The 22867-nt window shown below is 35.6% G+C and overlaps 1 protein-coding gene across 1 annotated transcript in view; it reads left to right on the forward strand.

The window, feature by feature from the left end:
• Positions 1-22867, forward strand: part of LOC110459566 (dual specificity testis-specific protein kinase 1-like) — a 56199-nt gene that overhangs the window by 24625 nt on the left and 8707 nt on the right. The window contains exons 4-10 of the mRNA XM_021511896.1: positions 1847-1895; positions 6984-7133; positions 12647-12729; positions 21186-21270; positions 21481-21564; positions 21804-21890; positions 22742-22841. Coding sequence (XP_021367571.1) covers positions 1847-1895; positions 6984-7133; positions 12647-12729; positions 21186-21270; positions 21481-21564; positions 21804-21890; positions 22742-22841 — 638 coding nt within the window. The remainder of the gene's footprint in view (positions 1-1846; positions 1896-6983; positions 7134-12646; positions 12730-21185; positions 21271-21480; positions 21565-21803; positions 21891-22741; positions 22842-22867) is intronic.

Here is a 22867-nt window from a genome sequence, read left to right on the forward strand (position 1 = left end):
CCTTCCTGTGGTTGACTGTACTCAGGATGTATATTGAACAAGAAAATGAACACCTTCAGTAAACATGGTCACATGTGTCGGATACACTAGCTGGGTGTCAAATTAACACGGGCTCGCTTTTATGATTAAGATTCACTTTTTGTTTGTACTAACAATACCGTGCCCTGAAAATTGATCTAATGTATGAGGCAGACCATCCACATCTGAACCATCAGATAGAGCATGAACATAATAAAGAACAAAGTTTTAACGGGACAAGCATCAGAAATTTGGAAACTTTCATCTTTTTGTATCGTGCTTTGTATGTATGCATAAAATTGCAGATAAATATGAATATAACCACACGCAATCTTCACAGTGATTTCAAAGCCACGAATACATAGAAGACGCAATCTAATTACAGAGCAGTCATAGAGACAAGATCAGTTTTGATCATTCGGAAAATTATAATCCGGATCATGCTCTTACAGTATGTGTTGAATCAAAATGCTTAGTATGGTAGAGGATGATACACTCCATGTTGCTGTGTGGGCATTAGCTGTAAGAATGGTGATGTAAGATTAGCTTACCAGATACAAACCATTAAACTTCACTATCATCTCCTACTACCCCCGGAAGTCATCAGCAATTATATAACGAGCGGCCAGCTTGTTGTGTACTGATAAAAGTACCTTGTGTATTCTTATCTATATGTGTGCACATGTTGAAACAATCACACCTAATTACAGCACGTACATGCTGTAATTAGCAAGCTAGAATGTGCGCCATGCACAGTTTGCAAATTTCCTTTTGAAAATCGGCACATTAATATTATCCTGGATGTACCATTTTCACACACTGATGTTTCACACTTAAGTAAAATACGGATTGTTATAAATCAGAACACTCTGAGAGTATGTTGTTATCTTTGACAGAATACCATGTACACTTTTGTACTGGCTCATTTATACACATTATGTATTTTATTGGTATTAGGTATCCTTTAGAGAAGAAAACATTGAATTTCAGAAACGCTGCATATTGTTCAGTTCATATTGTAAAAATAAATCACTTTGAAAAAGATGCTAAAAGCTGTATATATTTATGTATATAAAAGTATTAGTTTCATTTTTCAAAGAAATAATTTCTTTATTAACGTTTTGTTCCATTATGACTGAACATTTGTTAACCGGACATTGCTCAGAAATACAGCATGAAATGGACAAAATAAAATGTCCGAAGTGTTGCCTATCAGGATTTGTTTACAACATGTAGACCACTGATTAACTCATTCACCCCTGAAGACTCATTTGAACTCTTCCAATTCGAAGGTTGGAATAGTTCATTATAAAATTTTAGGGGTGAATGAGGTAATGTGCATAGTTGTAACAAATAGGTACTTTGAATATTTGTTGTGTTGACATCGGTAACCAATGAAAGGAGGAAATCGTCCGATTCTGTACCTGATCACTCACATATGTCGACAAGCCAGTACAATCGAAAGGTGGTTACCGACCATGTGGTATTGATTTCACGACACTACTACGCCTTGGCTCATCATTTTTTGGCATGGCACATATTAATTAGGAAAGATGCATTGATTTCCGGGAGAGTAGGGCCAATAGCCCGGCCCATTGATATTTTTTTTTTCTTCCATCATGGTACCTGAATACAAAATCTCAACATAGCATGTATCTCAATAACGCTACATCAGCACTTGATCATTTTGAAGTGGCTCGCATATATTTAAGAAATTGACTCTTTAGAATTTTTTGATTCAATCCAAAATTGAAATAAGTGGTTGATGCTTTGAATTTGATAGAATATGCTGAGATGGGTGCTCTATAAAATGTGTTTTGTTTTACAGATTCCTTGGCGTGTGCGTACATGAAGGACAGCTACATGCTTTAACGGAGGTAAGAATCGGTAAACCATCCATGCATCTAAAACCGGCATGCCTGCACGCATTATGTATCCCCTTGTAGCTGTTGCCTTTACTGATACCATCATACATTGCTGCAATTTTCTGGCCCCTGATCTCGGGACCTAACAGGAACTTGTACCCTGGTAATTTTCCAAAATACCACTATTGGTATAAACATCAATAATGTTTAGGACTCGGATATTGGTTACTATCTGTTCGCTATCTATGTAAATCTGTATGAGAGTTTTCAGCATCAGTTAATTTGTTTCTAGTGTGCTGGAATCTGTTCTGTTACATTTCCTGATATTCTTTAAATCGGTTAAAAAGAACTTAAATAAATCAAACGGATGAAGTAAAAAAAAAAAAAAAAATACAAAAAAATCCCACCACGGTTGTGACAGATAAAGTTGATAGTTTTAAGGATTTTTTTTTTTTTTACCAAAAAATCCCACCACGGTTGTGACAGATAAAGTTGATAGTTTTAAGGATTTTTTTTTTTTAATTGGTAGATAATTCTCTTAAAGATAAAGTTTTGAAGGAGAATCAGAGGTTATGAATTTAGCCTTAGATCTGTTGCGTTCATTTCTGATTCTATAAGGTATCTGTGTGTTTATATATATTCCTGTGTTATGAGTAAAGGCATGCTGTCCTGGACCTGTGCTCACCTTGTGTTTGAGGATAATTACAGATAACAGGTGGACTTCATGTAGGTGTTATTCTGGAAATCTGATAGATTAAGCTGGAGACGATTTCCATCAGTGCCAGGGATAGGTTTTGTATCTGGCATGAGAATAATGGAACAGTTTCATCTGCCTCGGTGGTCGTCAAGTGTGTATGCTAATGTCTGTCCATGGTGTTAATTGTAGAAAATTGTTACAGTAACTGTCTAAAGGCCCTATCAATTTGGAAAGCCTGGTTAGCTTCGTTACTGTTACTGTCAATAGTACCACTTTCCATGTAGGACAAATGAGATTGTCTTAGAACTGACTTACCTTGAAAGGACAAATTAAAGTGATTTTGTTAGAATTAATGACAGTAAACAGGTGTATGCTAACCAACAAAGTAAATGGAGATGCACTTGTTTACAAGCAATCATGCTTTTTATCCCCAACTTGACCCTTAAGGGCTGACAATTGTCATTGTCCCCCACTCTCCCTCTTGCATATTGATATTCTTTGTGGCTATGGTGATAATGGGAAATAAAAGTTCCATGGCTATAAGGGGAAATCCATGCTGCTGTTAATGTATCCAGCCATTTTGTGATCAACCCTAGCAACTGTTCAGTACCAAGTTTTTGCATACCTTGATACAAGCATTATTATAACAAGTGTTATGGTGGTGAGGCCACTCAGTGATATAAAGCCATGGTATTGGTACCATGAAAAAGGCGTAGTAGAATACTGGGAGCTGACATCATAAAGAAACTAACCAATTTTGGGCTGATTGAGGTTTTTTAAGGAGATATGTTATGTGTCTTGTCACAAAATGTTCATTAACAGATATTCAATACAATACCACTCAAAAAGATTTTGAAATATCCTCTTTATTTTCACAGTTTTCAAGTACATAATACATATGATGTAATTGATAAGTTAAAAAGTCTGCCACTGATGTGGAAACATTGAAGCAAAGAAAACTGTTACAGTAGCCATGTCCAACATAAGCTTAAATTATTACCGACCCATTGAAAACTATAACTTGTATGCCTATGACAAGTGGAACACTGAGCACTACCAAGACATTTTGCTTCAATTATATGTACACAAGTGTCATGCATCGTACTCGGTCAAACCTTACGGCTACATAGAACTTACACTATACTCGGTCAAACCTAACGGCTACATAGAACTTGCACTATACTCGATCAAACCTAACGGCTACATAGAACTTACACTATACTCGGTCAAACCTAACGGCTACATAGAACTTACACTATACTCGGTCAAACCTAACGGCTGCATAGAACTTACACTATACTCGGTCTGCAGACATACAGCAACAGAGCTAGATGCTTTGGCTCAATACTTGGTCAACTTATGGCAGAATTAACATAGACTTTAAAGTTTTGGTCACTCTACTTGGTCAGACTTAAGGCTACATAGACCTATAATTAAGTTTTGGTCAACCTACTTGGTCAGTCACACTACTTGGTCAGACTTAAGGCTACATAGACCTATAATTAAGTTTTGGTCAACCTACTTGGTCAGACTTAAGGCTACATAGACCTACAATTAAGTTTTGGTCAACCTACTTGATCAGACTTAAGGCTAAATAGACCTATAATTAAGTTTTTGGTGATCCTGCTCATGGTCAGACTTAAGGCTACATAGACCTACAATTAAGTTTTGGTCAACCTACTTGATCAGACTTATTTCAAGGCTACACAGACCTGCAATTAAGTTTTGGTCAACCTACTTGGTCAGAATTATTTCAAGGCTACACAGACCTACAAGTTTTGGTCATTGTACTTAATCAGACTTAGGCTACGTCGACCTTCAAGTTTTGGTCACCCTACATGGTCAGAAATAGGGTTGAAGAGACCCATACTTGCCAACAAATCAAACTTTCCATGGGGGAAAACCATGTGACAGTTTCTGAAATGTCAAAATATTTATAGAAGTAATTGAGTTTGAGCAAAGAGTAAGATGTGCAGATATTTTTATGATTTCAAAAGTCAACACGGTACTGGGCACCATACTCTGTCAGACAACGAAGAGCTGCTGACCTGTGTTGGAGTGGATGTGCTCAGGTGTACTCAGGTGTACTCAGGTGTAAATGGCCCCCAGTCACGATTTACTACACCACAGGTGTAAAGTACGGGACCGGATCATCTGTCACACTAAACACCTGATCACTTTACTGTTATAGCACGCATGATCTTCTTTTATACCACTAATATAATGACCATTGCATTGTGTATTAATATGTCTGTTATATTAGTTCTTGGGTCTAGATCACTCTGACCATTGTGGACAAGTGTCACATTCCTGTCTGGTTCTCAATACACACATAGGTCATATAGAAGTTAGATCAAATACCTCATACACTATTATAGTATATACTGTTTTTGATATGAAGTGCTATGCTGCATCAAGTCTTAATGATTCAGAAATGGGGCATTTATTTGCTGTGGTTCTTCCAATCGCATTGTCTATCATATAACTGCTAATATTTCACTCCAATCATTGGATAAACAAAAGAGTTTTAACTCAAAAATAGTTTTGACAAGTCCACTGAGGCCAGAAGGATATCATATTTAGAAGCTTCTCAAGTCAGAATTTAGCCCAGTAACCAATTTGTATCCAAAATTCTCTAGCCTCCGAGTGGACTGATGTCAAAATTATATTATATTGAGCTAGGTTAGAAATATGAGGTATTGATCACTCCAGATGTATCGAGATATGAAATATCATCTTCTATGACGATATGTTGAGAACATTAAGTCAAAGAGGACCGTCTAGGTTACTAGCCCTGCTCTGGGTTTTATAGAAACTACAGCACAATCCTTCTAACGAAGGACATATATCATAACATTGGAAGTTGAATGCTCGTAAATTGATTCCTGTATATTAGCCTTAATTTGATATGTATGCAGTGCAAACATTTCTTGTTGACACATAATAGGTTAATCCCGAATCAATAATTTGGAGTTAAGGTTAAATAAGGGATATAGGCCAAGTATTAACTCATTCACCCTTGAAATTTCATAATGAACTATTCCAACCTTTGAATTAGAAGAGTTCAAATGTGATTTCAGGGGTGAATGAGTAAACAGTGCCCCACCGCACACCAGTACTGTATTTAACCTTCAGTACTGCGGGCACTGATCCCAGAGATCACTGGCCCGGTCGATACTCTATCATGAAAAAGCTTATACTCATTATTGGTGACCATGATATCCATGAAATGGATGGATTGTAATACCAGCATCCCAAGGTTTATCCCTTAAGATTGAAAAATTATGTGGATAGCAAACAGCTGGTCCCTATAATATTATTTCTATCAATCTATTAGAAGTGTGTTGGTGGCTTTTGATACAAATTGTACTGTTCCATAAAGTGCTGCAATTTTTATTAGCTTCAAAAAATGTAGAATATCCAGTTGAAATTTAATCATGTTTTCACAATTATAACCATTACTATTATCCTTATGTTGTAAAGCGCCTTAGAGTAATTTTACAAATTATATAGGGCGCTATATAAATGTTGTATATTATTATTTATTATTTATTATGTATTTTTAGGTTGAAATAATGCAATTAGGATCGAATGTATATACGTAGAATATCTTGCCACATTTAGCTAATACAACTTGGTACAGAGTTTGTATAAAGTCTAGAATTTCCTTGTTGTGAAGATAAAAATTGTATAAACCCTTCAGAGTTTCCTTGTTGTGAAGATAAAAATTGTATAAAGTCTAGAATTTCCTTGTTGTGAAGATAAAAATTGTATAAAGCCTTGGTTTTTTCTTGTTGTGAAGATAAAAATAGTATAAAGCCGTAGTGTTTTCTTGTTGTGAAGATAAAAATTGTATAAAGCCTTAAGAGTTTTCTTGTTGTGAAGATTAAAATGTAAAATTATCAATTTCTAAAAATAGAGTTATAATCTTCTTGTGCTTTTGAAATTGCTGACTTTCTCAAAGTTTATTCTGAATTCAGGCTGAAACAAGAGTAAATAAGGTATCATGTCCGACGTTATTGAACTTTGATATGAAAATGCAGAAGTGACTAATTTGACTTGTAAATGTTGATTTGACCGTAATTCTCCCCTTATCATCAAACTTTATGGGGAATAAACAAATGTGTTGAGTGCTTGCAAATGTGTCCATCTGTCCTTTTCGCAAACTTTTCCGAAACATACAGATTTGATCTTCACACATACCGTAATACACTGCAGAGGGAGCATAGCTTTTTGGTAGTTTCAGCTTTATCTAAGGAATTTCTGTTAGTCTTGGAAATGGTCTCGTAACATATAGATCTATAATATGAACAGTTGGGTTATATAATTAGTTGGAGATGTTGTCGATTACATGTCGACTAAGGTTGATTAAATGTTTACGATGTTGCTGTCTATGTATTCAGTTCATGGAGCGAGGGGGGTTGAACGAGGTCCTAGCAGACAAGACCCTGGAGCTTCCGTGGACAATGAAGATCAAGATAGCCCTGGACATTTCCAATGGGATGAAGTATCTCCACTCCAGAGGGGTCTTCCACCGTGACCTCACATCCAGGGTAAGTTAGGGAATTCATTTCTGTATAACAAAGGAAGGAACAAATCAAAACTACAATATCTAAAGTCTGTTTATATTGATTTGAACAATTATTTCCTGTATCTTTATAATATTTTCTGCATAAAATCAGAAACTTTTATCCAGACTTCCCCTTCTTAATTCTGTATAGTCACAAACATAAGTATAATTAAAAAACTCCCTAAAATTTCTTTTGTTACTACTGCAACTTTCTCAAAATATTGACAGACATATATTGGCAAGTCTAGATTTCTGGACTATTGGCAAAGGGGCTATGACCAGTGCAGTGCCTGCCTGTGTTGTAATAGTAGGGCTATCATATGTCACGGAGAAGGTGATCCGTGCCTAAACATGGATATGAATATAGATTGTGTGATGAATGATAACGGGGCCAGAGGTGGCCACACAGTGTCACACCCAAGACATCTAGGTCTACAGACTTTGAATGTATTTTCATACATTTACATGGTTAAACAGTCATTTATCTACACTGACCTCAAAAGTACAGACTCTTCTTGAATTCTGTTCTTTGTTAATATTCTTCACTTTGTTATTCTTCATGAAAATGTTCTGGTTCAAATATTTCATCGCTATACCAATTATTTTACAATTCATGTGTTATTTTTGTATGTATAAAGTTTGTATATTAGAAAGTTGGCACATCACCATATTATGTTGATGAACTTGATGTATTTGACATGACACACAAAAAAAAAATCTTACTTTAAGGTTTCTATTTCCGTTTTATAACAATTGACTCATATATTTATTATGCACACATTGTACACTGACCTAGAAAAAACCTGAAGACTTCAACTTTCCTGGTATTTGTCGATAAATAGCTAGAGAACGTGTGGATATATATCTTAATGACATTTTCATGCATGGTGAGACATATACAGTCATAGCTTACTAGAGCAGTATTCAATTTAAGAAACAGACCCTTGCCAATATTATAATCCTTTTTAGTGCTGAATCGTACACACAATCAACCATGTAGTAGTTTTTTGGCATCATATAGAGGAAAGTAAGACATTTAATGTTCTGTTAGATAGTCAAGATCCGAAATTTTATTCCTTTACAATTCTGACGATGAAATTGTGCCTGAGACAATTTTCAAGGTTTGAAATAGGGTTAATAATGATATTTAACGATGTTTTATGTATATATGATAGAAGTTTGACCTATCTCTCTCTGTTTGAGAACGCTGTGTAACTACGGGTATTAGTCACAGGACCTTAGGTTGATTGTCCTTATCCAGGTCTAAGATAACACATATAGAGGTGAAATTAATTTTGAATTAGTCCCAAGTTTTAAAAGATAACAGGAGGTAAGATTGGTCTGGGTGGTGGATACGAGTCTGGTCGTAGCGGACGGGTGTAGGACACATTCCTGTGGCGTCCAGTACTGGGCCAGTGTGGTCACCAATACACAGAACCTTTATCATACATAGCTTGTTCACCTCATTCACACACTGATCCCGCAACTTTCATTCATGAAACACGCTTAGTAACACTTGAGATGGCAGAGTGAAGAAATATAGGTCTCGTTGGTGAATGGGAGATGTTTGACAGGAATGAAATTTCTGCTTGTTAGTTAGTCTTCCTTGTATAACTTATGAGTTTTCATCTTTAAGTTATCAATTCTTTTCATATCAATTATCAATTCAGTTCAACTCCAATTTCCCTGAAAGTGTCTATAAAAATATCCGAGAGCTTTAAGACTATTTCAGAGACTATTAAAATGACAATCGTTGTAAACCTTCAGCATTCTTTTTAACACATCATGGAAATAGCACTTAATCAGGTTATGACTTCACTTTCGGGCTGCTCTTAATGTAAATAACCTTCACTGTTAATTTAGATGTATAGCTGTGACGAGGAATGCCTAGGATAACTGTGGGCTGTGTGATTAACACTATAGAAACATTCTTTCCCTATTACACCGTCCCCTTACATAGCAAAAGTGTTGTATTTCTCGGACAAATTATCATGACTACGTTAATAAGAATGATATATTGAAAGCATTACTTGGATGTGATACAGGAAGTACTCTGAGTGTTGTGTTACTTTATATAACTGTCACGCTGTTGGTTACTCCACCCTATATATATATAAAACACTCCAGTGATATAAGTCTGTGTTTTTGTGTATCCCTGGTCTATGTCACCACCGTCCACAAGTGTTAAAGGTCTCTCAAGTACCAAAAAGGAATGCTGCAGACATTTGAGAATGTCTGGATGAAAATTAACTCTGCTGCACTGATATAGGTCTATATATAGGGATGTAATAGGCTCGTTTAAGTTCTGTATATGAGTCGGTAATGTCTGGATGAAGATTAATAAAAAGTCTGTATTTTAGAGACAACATTCATGATTGACAGAAATGACAGTTTTCTGAGAGTTAGAAAAGGTTCCATCTTATGTCACAATGATATTTTTCATTTCAGATTATTTTATTGTTCAGATCTTAGATACAAAGGAATTAGGCAACAGGCAAAGCCTATGAGTGCCCTTTCCTTACAGTAGTAAACAGTTTAAACATGTCATATTGTAGTGATCTGTAGGTCATTCATCAGTCAGCATTCCAGGTGTTGTTATGACCTAGATATAGAATGCGAGTTCTTTCACAATATTGATATATAGAACGTAGCTGGTTTGTTTCACATGTTACAGGTTGGTCTATAGTAGGGATTGATTTGTGTGATCAGTACTGAGTTTATATATAGGGTTATAAGTATACTACCTACCAGAAACAAACAAACAACAATGCTGGCATAAGACACACGTTTTCTACTGTTAACATATAGTTGATATTGCTAGCTGGACAGCTAGTACTTCTACCTGAACCTTTAACACCAGATATCAACCAGAAAGCTGAGATCTTTATGTGGCAAGTGGAAGGAGGGTCTAAATGTGGACAGGCTTATACCGAGATCTATAATATGGGGGTTTGGTCATGGAGAGGTCTAGATCTAGAAGAGAGAGAGAGATAGAGAGAGGAGGTTAAAACTATCAATCTGAATGAAATTTCTCTTGTAAATCTCATTTTCCAAACACTTGATGTAAAATTATTTCTGAATCATTCAGGTATATAAAAAGATTTTCCTGATAATGAAATTTCTCTTGTAAATCTCATTTTCCAAACACTTGATGTTAAGTCATTTCTAAATCATTCAGGAATAAATATTAAACGATTTTTCTGATGTTATCTACAGTTATTAACAATCTAAAAAAACTGATAGAAATCACATTTAAATTACAGTGTCTGCTGCTAGATTCCAGAATATTTCATATCCTGTAAGATCATAATCGTATTTATTGTCTCGGCTTCTCTCCTCATACGTTTTATTGAAAACTTGCTGTCACTTGTCTCCTGTGAGGTAAGCCACAGTAATTAACTTTTTTTTTTCTGACAGGAAGTCTATTAGGAGGTGACTTCTCCATGTGAATCCTCATAAGAATGGCATTTTGATTTGACTCCCTTGGATGTGGTTAAAATTCCCACTAACCCAAGGTGTCTGTTGTATAGGTATTTAATTTTCTTCTATCTTGATGACTGTATTGTCACAGGAATGTTAGACACGACCTATATGTCTATACTGCCGCTAGTTGAACAAAGAAACCACACTAGAACACTTTTGTGACTATGATAAACTTCCTATATGTCTGGAAATTTGGTTTTTTCCCCCCCTTATTGAATGTATTGAACATGATCTGTAAGTATTGGTTTTTTGTTGCCAGCCAGAAAAAGAATTCAAAAGAAAAATGATTGAACTAATTTTATTAAATTGAAAGAAACTCCATATTGTACTTTATTTGGGAAATCCATTACAGTTGATTTCAATTTAAATATAAGTGTCCTGTAAATTTTAATAACGACCCAAAATTTCCATTCATATGAAAACATGAAGTGTCGTGAAGTGCGACAATATTGTTTCAAAATTTACACCTAGACAAACTCTGATTGGTTGATGTTAAAGTCCGGGTTTCTTCTGATTGGTTGATATCTAGGTGAGGAAGCTGTGAGTTGATGGACCGGTCATGATCACCGGAATATCCTCTCAGCATTTGAAGTACACAGGTTTTGCTGTGACACACTTTGTCATCTGTTAAATCTGAATGACACTTACATACGCTTATGTGTATTGTACAAGAACAAACCACTCAGACAGATTTAGTTTCAAGTATCCAAGTTTAAACTTCAAAAGAACCAGTTATTTATAATTGACTTATTTCCTTATACAATTAGTTACGCATATATATTATAACAATTTAATTAGTATTTGGTTGAAGCAATTCAAAATAAGAAAAAAAAATCCGTCACAACATATATTAATGTAATTTTGGACCGGTTTTGACTTGCTTGGCAACTTAGGATAGGTTGTGGTTGTATAGGTATAATTATACCAGTTTTGTATAGAGTATTGAAGTTTCATTGCAAAACGTATACTACATATTTAATATGTGTATCTAAGTTTAAAAAAAAAAAAAGAAAAAGTCTTTTGAAATCAGGTTAATTGTAGCTTGGTGATACAGCAAAAGTAGGTCACCTCTTTTCATGTTGTTATGCGGGGATACTTCAGGCTCATAACAAACCTTCAGCACACTTCAATAGTCGTCAACAAACCTTAGTGTGGTTATAGGGTCTGTCGGGACAATAACCCCTTGGTACTTTCACTAAGTGCCTAACCTACTTGGCTAAATAGTAATTCAGGTGTCGTAATGATTATAGATAACTCACCAGGGAACAGCCTCCCTGGCATCACACACCTGTTTATGTCAAAAACATACACCTGACACTAGTTATCTACCGGTAATATTCACTTCAACAGAATTTAACCTATCAGGAGTACCTTAGTCCTATACGCATGGAAATACAAACAGGAATACTTATTATAATGTATATAACACAGCTTATAAAGTGTTAACACTTCTTCACAATCTTTGTTGCAAAAAATATGCTAAAGTTGTGGAACTTGCGCTGTCAACAACACAGTCAATTGCAGTGTTGTTAACATTGTGACCCAACGTTACAGACTAGGTTACATATAGCTGTGGTTCGCGTTAGAGTTATCTCCCCTTTTAATTAGCATTAATGATAGCCTAGAATTACCATTCATAACAGTTAACTTACAGGTTTCCTAAATATGAGACTCTTATATAAAGGAGGTAATTTGTCCCAGTAAGGTAGCATACATCCTTAACACTGTTTTCACACTGTAACGTTATACCTGATTTTGATTGTCATCATCATCTATTTTATATCAACATCCAACAATCTCTGACTGTCAGTGTCTATTGTTTCTGATCTAGACTGTGACTGTAACATGACTACCTGCTTTAACTTGACTGATACATTTTGTGGTGTGGTTTCCAATGCACGCTTTACTTGAGACCTAAGTTCAATGTAGAACGTAGAAAGTGTTTTTGTTTTTTTCCTCCAGAAGTCTGGTATTGATAACATCAACCTTAATGTTACTTTGTGTTTGTCGTAGAATGTGCTGGTGTGTGGTGATGAAGGGAACCTGAATGCAGTTGTGGCAGACTTCGGGTTGGCAGCCAAGATACCAGATCCTCTGTAAGTACACTGAATGTATACCTCTCTAGAGAGACCATGCTTATACACATATATTCTCAAAAGATGTCATGTTTATACATACCTGTCTAGATAAGCCATGTTTATACACAGACCTGTCTAGTAGACCATGTATATACACATATACCTGTCTAGAGAGGCCATGCTTATACACATATATCGTCTAATGAGACCATGAGTCTAATAAGCCATGTTTATACACAGACCTGTTTAGATAGACCATGTATATACACATATACCTGTCTTAGAGAGGCCATGCTTATACACATATATCGTCTAATGAGACCATGTTTATACACATATACCTGTCTAGAGAGGCCATGCTAATACACAAACCTGTCTAGAGAGGCCATATTAATACACATATCGTCTAGAGAGGCCATGTCTATATACATATCGTCTAGAGAGGCCATGTTTATACACATATCGTCTAGAGAGGCCATGCTTATACACAAACCTGTCTAGAGAAGTCATGCTTATACACATATCATCTAGAGCGGCCATCTGTATATACATATCGTCTAGAGAGGCCATGTTTATACACTTATACCTGACCTGTCTAGAGAGGCCATGTTTATACACATATCGTCTAGAGAGGCCATGCTTATACACATATCGTCTAGAGAGGCCATGTTTATACACATATCGTCTGGAGAGGACATGTTTATATACATATCATCTAGAGAGGCCATGTTTATACACATATCGTCTGGAGAGGACATGTTTATATACATATCATCTAGAGAGGCCATATTTATACACAAACCTGTCTAGAGAGGCCATGCTTATACACATATATCGTCTAATGAGACCATGTTTATACACATATACCTGTCTAGAGAGGCCATGCTTATACACATATATCGTCTAATGAGACCATGTTTATACACATATACCTGTCTAGAGAGGCCATGCTTATACACATATCGTCTAGAGAGGCCATGTTTATACACAAACCTGTCTAGAGAGGCCATGCTTATACACAAACCTGTCTAGAGAAGTCATGCTTATACACATATCATCTAGAGAGGCCATCTGTATATACATATCGTCTAGAGAGGCCATGTTTATACACTTATACCTGACCTGTCTAGAGAGGCCATGCTTATACACATATTGTCTAGAGAGGCCATGTTTATATACTTATACCTGTCTAGAGAGGTCATGTTTATACACATATCTGTATAGATAAGCCATGTCTATACACAGACCTGTCTAGATAGACCATGTATATACACATATACCTGTCTAGAGAGGCCATGCTAATACACAAACCTGTCTAGAGAGGCCATATTTATACACAAACCTGTCTAGAGAGGCCATGTTTATATACATAAAGTCTAGAGGCCATTTTTATACACTTATACCTGACCTGTCTAGAGAGGCCATGTTTATACACATATCGTCTAGAGAGGCCATGTTTATACACAACCCTGTCTAGAGAGGCCATGCTTATACACATATTGTCTAGAGAGGCCATGTTTATATACTTATACCTGTCTAGAGAGGTCATGTTTATACACAGACCTGTCTAGATAAGCCATGTTAATACACAGACCTGTTTAGATAGACCATGTATATACACATATACCTGTCTAGAGAGGTCATCCTTATACACATATATCGTCTAATGAGACCATGTTTATAAACATATACCTGTCTAGAGAGGCCATGCTAATACACAAACCTTGTCTAGTAGACCATGTATTTACACATATTGTCTAGAGAGGTCATGTTTATTCACTAATACCTGTTTAGAGAGGCCATTCTTATACACAAACCTGTCTAGATAAGCCATGTTTATACACAGACCTGTCTAGTAGACCATGTATTTACACATATACCTGTCTAGAGAGGCCATGCTTATACACATATATCGTCTAATGAGACCATGTTTATAAACATATACCTGTCTAGAGAGGCCATGCTAATACACAAACCTGTCTAGAGAGGCCATGCTTATACACATATATCGTCTAGAGAAGCCATGTTTATACACATATCGTCTAGAGAGGACATGCTTATACACAGACCTGTCTAGAGAGGCCATGCTTATACACAAACCTGTATAGAGAGGCCATGCTTATACACATATTGTCTAGAGAGGCCATGTTTATATACTTATACCTGTCTAGAGAGGTCATGTTTATTAACAGACCTGTCTAGATAAGCCATGTTTATACACAGACCTGTTTAGATAGACCATGTATATACACATATACTTGTCTAGAGAGGCCATGCTTATACACATATATCGTCTAATGAGACCATGTTTATAATCATATACCTGTCTAGAGACACCATGCTAATACACAAACCTGTCTAGAGAGGCCATGCTTATACACATATCATCTAGAGAGGTCATGTTTATACACTAATATCTGTTTAGAGAGGCCATGCTTATACACAAACCTGTCTAGATAAGCCATGTTTATACACAGACCTGTCTAGTAGACCATGTATATACACATATACCTGTCTAGAGAGGCCATGCTAATACACAAACCTGTCTAGAGAGGCCATGCTTATACACATATCATCTAGAGAGGCCATGCTTATACACAAACCTGTCTAGAGAGGCCATGTTTATACACATACCGTCTAGAGAGGTCATGTTTATATACATATCATCTAGAGAGGCCATGTTTATACACATATCGTCTGGAGAGGCCATGTTTATACACAAACCTGTCTAGAGAGGCCATGCTTATACACATATCATCTAGAGAGGCCATGTTCATACACATATCGTCAAGAGAGGCCATGTTTATACACAAACCTGTCTAGAGAGGCCATGCTTATACACATATTGTCTGGAGAGGCCATGTTTATATACATTTCATCTAGAGAGGCCATATTTATACACAAACCTGTATAGAGAGGTTATGTTTACTATATCTTAGTCTTGCACAGACACCATGCTTACAATACCATTCACCTGTCTAAAGTAACCTTATTTATAGCACCATAGCCCTGTTAGGAGAGACAACGATCTGATTTAGTGTTGTAATTTTACACAGCATTACCACCATTTTGTTCAGAATCAATACCCCACCCCCTACGCATACTTCCCTACAATGGTACCTAACAGCCGCTATACCGTCAGTAACAAAACACCCACACACTGGGCCTCAAGCTTTTTGACATTATATTTGGAACTAGTTATATAAATACAGTGTCGTAATGCTATTTCAAGTTATTTTACCGTTTAGATTTGATTTGGAAACCTATCACATACAGATAGTTTTGTTCTGAAGATATATATAATTATGTTAGCATTGCTGCAGTAGTGGCGGGGGGTATGAAAAAGATTTCCTATAGATTTGTGAATCGTATAAAAACTTCACATATGTCATGGTATGGAAAAGCTGTATAACAATTTTTGAGTAATACGTAGTTATGGCCCTTTATTATTCCTCCAGCACATTGAACCTTATATCACAATTTGTAGGAAAACAAATTGAGCAAAGGAAAACAATTGCATGTTACTTTCAGTTAAATTCAGTTAGGAGTTGCTGTAATTGAATCTTTGCAGTTCAAATACCAGTAATTTACAATGAAATTTCATTGCTGATGACATATATTTCCTGTTCACCAATATGTTGTGGGTTTATAATGTTCCATTATGTGTGTGTGTGGTCTTGTTATAATTATATACCATAAACAAACTACTGTATTGGTAGGTAGTCCTACTTTAGCTCTTAGATCAGCTGTTGAGCTAAATAATAAAAGCAAAAACATAAATAGTGATTTATTTCACATACTTCACACCGGGAAGCTTTTTGCCTAGTTAAATTTTTGCCCTACGACAATAAAATCCATTTTCATCCAATATTGAATTTGGCCTTCACATTTAATTACCATGTATATCATGTTGTTTTCAAAAGTTTGCTGTAATGATAAACTCACCCTCATTACGGAGGGTTAAAAAGGCGAAAATTAAACTGCAGTGACATTTTCCCCAGTATACAGTATTATTAGTGCGCCAATTCTTCATTGTGCTAAACCAATAAAAAATGTTATGATACATGTATGCGAAATTCTGAACTTGCTAAAATATATACATTTACAATAATAGACCTTAGTATCTGACTGTACAGGTAGAAAGATAAGGTTTTATACAGATATAAAAGAGTAGCTGCTGGACTTTCTACACTTAGTAGACATAACACAATAGTGTATCTGTATTTTGATCTGTCTAGCCTGGTTTACCTGTTAAGTGTGTTGCCTAACATCTATTGTATATGACCTTTTATGTTCTGGATTGGAGGTCAATTTGGAGGTCAAGCTGACATCCTTATATGGGCAATAGGTGTAATCATTCCATAATCACCTACTTGCTAGGATTGCTGTGGTAATGAAGTCCTATCACCAGTAGATCAGCTGTATGATGGATGTTCATTTGTCAACTTCCTATTGCTATAGTCCTGATGGCTGTACCTACATATAAATACTGTCAAATATTTCCTTCTGGTGGCAATAGGTATAAATGTTTCGCCATAATGATATCTATATATATACATGTGCTATAATTGTGTTTTAATAGCATCTCAATGTCTAAATTGAAGTCTGCCATGGCCTTGGGTGTTAAAAAATTGTTTGCATTTAAAATTCCTATCAAATGGCTAAAGGCATGAAAACAGCTATTGATAAATGATGATTACTAGAGAGAGAAAATAGAATTTGTACAGTGAAATGGCTTTCAGAACAAAAAAAGTGATTTTGCATTGTTAAATTAGTAGTATTGGAATGATATAGGTATCTTTTGCAAATTTCTCAAAGGAGACGAATTTCAATTACATAATTAGGTGCCACAGTAATCAATAAAGTTTGAAACTGACGGAGTTTTTATTATCCAATTTCAACAATTTGAAAATAGTTTAGGATGATTGCTGTATTCTGACAGCTTTAAAAAAGAAATGAAGTGAATGATAGACTTTATCAGTCTAGATTTTTTTTCAAAAGGTCATTTTGAAATGTGCTTGAAAGTTTTAGCCGATATTTTGAGTTAGCAGCTAGTTTCCACATAGAGGGAAAGTGAATACCTCTTATATGTATGGTATCATAAAGTACTGGTTTAAAATGATGGACAGTGATCATGATGTCTCCTTATTTGCTGCTAATCTCAATCAACACTTCTAGGAGATGTTATGTTCCACTTCAGAAAGGTTAGATGATGTGGGAAGTGTGTATAATCGACTATAGGTTTGACATATATTGGCCAGACTAGGTCATCAGCCAGACAGTGGTGGGGTTTTATCTGTAGTGAGGATATACAACGGGGCTGTAAATAAAGGGATTAACATATCAATGGCTACGGATAGATAGACTGGGTCAATCAGATGATTTGATTACCCCGTTGTCATTATTAGGCTGTCCTGGGGCTGACGTATTAGTGTCCACTTTCTCTGATAAGGACAACAGACATTGTATACCAATCATTGTCTCTGTGTGAGGTGCATGGTAAAAACTATCAACCTTATACCTAGGGGATATTCTGTAACTGCAGGTAGATAATAAAAGATGTATATAATTAGACAAATGCCCTGCAATCATAATCAATATTATATTAATTGTTATCAAATGGATGAAGATCTAAATGTGATAATTTAAAATGTCCCTTGTCCTAAATGCAGTGCTCGGGGCTAGTACGTTTTACAGCAGGGCTAGTGAAAATTTTCAGTATTTAAAATGAAAAAACTTGCAGGCTGGGCTTGTGGAAATTTTCAAAATATGAAATTGTACACCCCTGAAATGATGTAAGAGCCCAATTTATTTGTCAACTGTATAAGGCGGATCTACTTATAAGTTAGATATCACCATAATCTCCATATTTATAATATCCTGTATAAAGTTATATACAGCATAAATGTTCTAATTTAAGACAGATTTTAAAATCTAGAAAGTTCTTGTTATCTTAAACCGTGATACAGAGAGTGTGTAAACAGCAGTATCCTATTTATAACTTGGGGAGTCTTTGACTTATAGACCCTTAGTAGATTGTTACAATACGATCACTTGACCACTTGGTACGACACTCCAGCTGTTTATACTCGACAGATTGTGTATCAAGTGTTTAGGTGATAATGAACACTTATAACATAACCTATATGACCTGAAGGTATATGCGTCATTGTCAACACCTCATTGTTTATATTTATATGTATGAGTAGGTATTTGTAAACATGGCTGTTAACCCATATATTAATGGTGCTTACTTATGAAGTATCTGTCTAGCCCCCCCCCCTCATCACTCATCAACAAAATACAACCGTCATTGAGAGGTGTTGAGTGTTCTGTTATTAGTCTGTAGCTCAGTTTTAGTCATGAAATTACATATGACTGGAAATTTCCTTTTATTGATATATTTGAATTAAAATCTGGAAGTTTGAGAAATTCATGAACCTTTTTCTATAGTTTTTCAGATGATAAGCAAACTTCAATGTCTAGTTATAAGAGAAAAGATTAGAAACAGCCATAGTGGTAGTATTGGTAGCATGGACAATTCGGGTATATAAGGGAGGTTACTTTAGTGTGATGGTACAAATATTATAGGTTTATAGAGGGAGGTAACTTTGGAGTATTGTGATAAAAGTGAAGGTTAATTAGCAAGACATTTAAGTTTTATAGTTTAACAGTAGAGCCGATTCAGGTATATAAGGCAGGTAACTTTAGTGTGATGGTACAATGTTTTAGGTTGATAAAGAGAGGTAACTTCAGTGTGACAGTATTTATGATTCAAATTTATTTGCAAGGTAACTTAAGTGTGACAGTACAAATGTTTTAGGTTGATAAAGGGAGATAACTGTAGTATGACATTTCTTAACGTTTTCTTCAGGTTGGTAAGCATGGATTATGAATACTACTGTAGTATGACAGTATTCATGATTCAGAATTATTAGGGCGGTTACTTAAACCCATTTACCCCTAAAGACACAAGATACAAAGGTTGGAATAGTTCATTGAGAAATTTCAGAGGTGAATGAGTTAAATGCGACGATATAAATGTTTGAGGTTTATGAAGGGAGGTAACTATGTAATGTGATAGACCAGAGGAGGTTATTATAATTAAGGAGGTGACTCTCACAGTACAGTTACGGAATCACGCGTGCTATCTAGAGATGTCGTGGCACATTTTCAAGAACATAAGAGGAACAGCCTGTTATCTGTGGTGCAATCTGTCTTAACAAGTTGTTACCTCCTTTTTACACCGCCTGATTACAAACTAAACTGTTATTGTTGACACTATAGGGAAACTGCAGGTATTTTTGTAGCTCTAAATTTACTTTCGCAGTGTAAGCACTTGGCTGTTTTCCAGACATTCACCGTGGTACAACACTTACTGTGTAGTCTAGGCACATTCCGGAATAAGTCACTTCTTGGTGCAAAGGCATTTTCTCTCCATTATCATCACAGTATCAAATGTAGTTAGAAGGATATTCAAGTTTATAATAAACCTGACATAAAAAATAAATTCACATGTAGAAATATTTACCAGGACAGACCACCGCACCCCTTTCACCAGAGTCGGAGTGTGCTACCATGTCAAAATACTCTCTTGAGATTGTACTTCGATATGATGAACGTTTTCATTGAAATTTGAGATTGTATTGTGATATGATGAATATTAACATTAAAATCACAGGCCATACAAAAGTTAATTGTTAATGATTGTCCTTGTGTATTGTGCAGGTGTTTCATAATGCTTATAGGCAGTTAACTTTACCACCAATATGTAATATTTTCATAATCTATATCATTAGTTATGCATGTGTATTGACTTATAAAATCTGTCAACTGTGGAAAATATATAACTATATACACTGTGTTGTCTCTTTGAACAAGATACTTTACTCCGCTTGTTCCAGTCTACTCAGCTGTAAATGAGTATGTGATTGGGCAGTGCTAGAATTGTTGAATGCTAGCTGTTAACGCCGAAATGGCATCTCCGGCTGTATGCTCCTCAGGGAGTTGAAAAAGATATTGGCTGGTTGCAAAGGCTCTATAACCACAGATAATAATTTGTGAACTGCTTTGAGACGACCTACAAACTAGTTTGTGATAAAGCAGTATATACAAACCTCGAATTATCATTTCATTTTAGTATTCTTTTGTAATGTAGTATGTCGTGTACACTAAAACAGTCACCCATATCCTGAGACACAACATTTACTCAGTATATTTTCATGTCTATGCCTTAATACCAAGCCTTTGAAGCCAACAGTAATTGTTTGCACAGTGTGCCTAGGTTGATGACATTTCAATAGAATTATCATCAAACTTTGTCTTGCATTCACCTCTCGAGTGATGTGCTGTAATCAGAACCCTTTGATACAGGCACAGTAGAACCCAGCTCCTTGAAACTTACAACCATGAATTATCCAAGGTATTGCACCTGTCTTCATTCATTATTAATACTGTACTAATTGTATTTACAGAGACAAGGATAACTGTCTTCCCATTGTGGGATCTCCCTACTGGATAGCCCCGGAGGTGCTGCAGAACAAGTGGTATGATGAAAAGGTAATATATATATATTTGTTGCCTTTCTGTTTAATAAAAATGTAGCTATTTCTTGTTCCATTGTGAACAAATTTTATTTGAAAAAAAAATGTATCTTTTAAAAGAATATTTAATCATTTATGATGCTACTAATATCTAAATAAGAAGACGAAAAAAAAATGTTGAAAAAATATTCAACGTTTACATGCTTGACTTGTCTTATATCTGCAGGCCGATTTGTTCTCTTATGGAATCATCTTGTGTGAAGTAATAGCCAGGATAGACGCTGAACCAGAAATACTCCCTCGAACACAGGTACGCTTACCAGGCTTTTAACAAGGATATTTAATTATGTCAAATTATATTACCTGTGGTTTTAAAATGAACTACTGCAGGCTTATAATTATATACCTGAAAGGTCACTTTAGTGTTGACTGTATGGTTTCTGTTTATAAAATATCCTGAATAAATATAATGTACATGTTCCTATGTGCTTGACTTTATGAGAAATGGTTGTTAAAGTGGTGCAGTAAAATATGTTTTGCCTGTTACAGAACTTTGGACTGGACTATGTGGCGTTCAGTGAACTTTTAGACTATTGTCCCTTGGACTTCCTGCGTCTAGCTTTTACCTGTTGCCATGTAAGTCACCTGTCTCAGCGGAATAATATAATAAACTATATTTATTGCCCATGCCTATAGTTGACATATTACTGTTGGTATGGTTGGTTGGGTAGTGCAGTGGATAGCACACATGTACTTCACCAATACGGCCGGGGTTCGAATCCCTGATCACACATGAAAAGGTATGGGGTTTGACGGGACGGTCACCTGCCTCACCATGTGGGTTTCTCTGGATACGCTGGTTTCCTCTCACATTAAGAGTGAATAATATAAGTTGAAATAAACTGTTTTCAAAATTGTCATAAAAGTTTATATTACAGTTCTTATGAAAACTAGATAAACATGCTATTAATTATTGTACAACCAGGTCCTCAATTTGTCTTGAAAAAGTGTTCAAGTAATGTAGCTATTGCCAATGATGATTGTTATAAGAATGTGTATAAGATTCTCTGATATAAAGATGGTGATCTTGGTTTCTTGACGAACACAAATCATATTTCATCAGTGGAGTGAATAGGTTGACATTTTCACAAGTGTGTAGTATAAGTGCAAATGTGAATAATTTAACCAAAACACCAAGAATATTCTGGTTGTAATGCTTTTCTTTATAAAATAATGCCAAATTATTGAGACGAGGAATGCTGTATGGCCATGTCATAATAATTAAACGCCAGGGCTATTGTGACATCAGTACATGTAGCCAATTTTTTTTTCATCAGTTTTCACACTAAACCCTGCTTTCTGGTTGGTAGGAACAAAGCGATTTTATATCACAGTAGGAAATCTTATATTTCAGCGTTAAAAAATCGATAAAACAAAGTAATAACATTGGAGGAAGGGAGGTAACTCTATTACAATTATTTCCACAGATGGATCCGTTGAGAAGGCCAGTTTTTGCCGAGATAGTCATATCTAACGAGCAACTCCTAAGAAACCTGGAGGAAGACTGTATGATAGGAAATGGAAATGGTGAGACTTTTATGTCTGCTTGAACA

The sequence above is a fragment of the Mizuhopecten yessoensis genome, unplaced genomic scaffold (assembly GCF_002113885.1).
Source record: "Mizuhopecten yessoensis strain PY_sf001 unplaced genomic scaffold, ASM211388v2 scaffold10115, whole genome shotgun sequence".
Classification (NCBI taxonomy): Eukaryota; Metazoa; Mollusca; class Bivalvia; order Pectinida; family Pectinidae; genus Mizuhopecten; species Mizuhopecten yessoensis.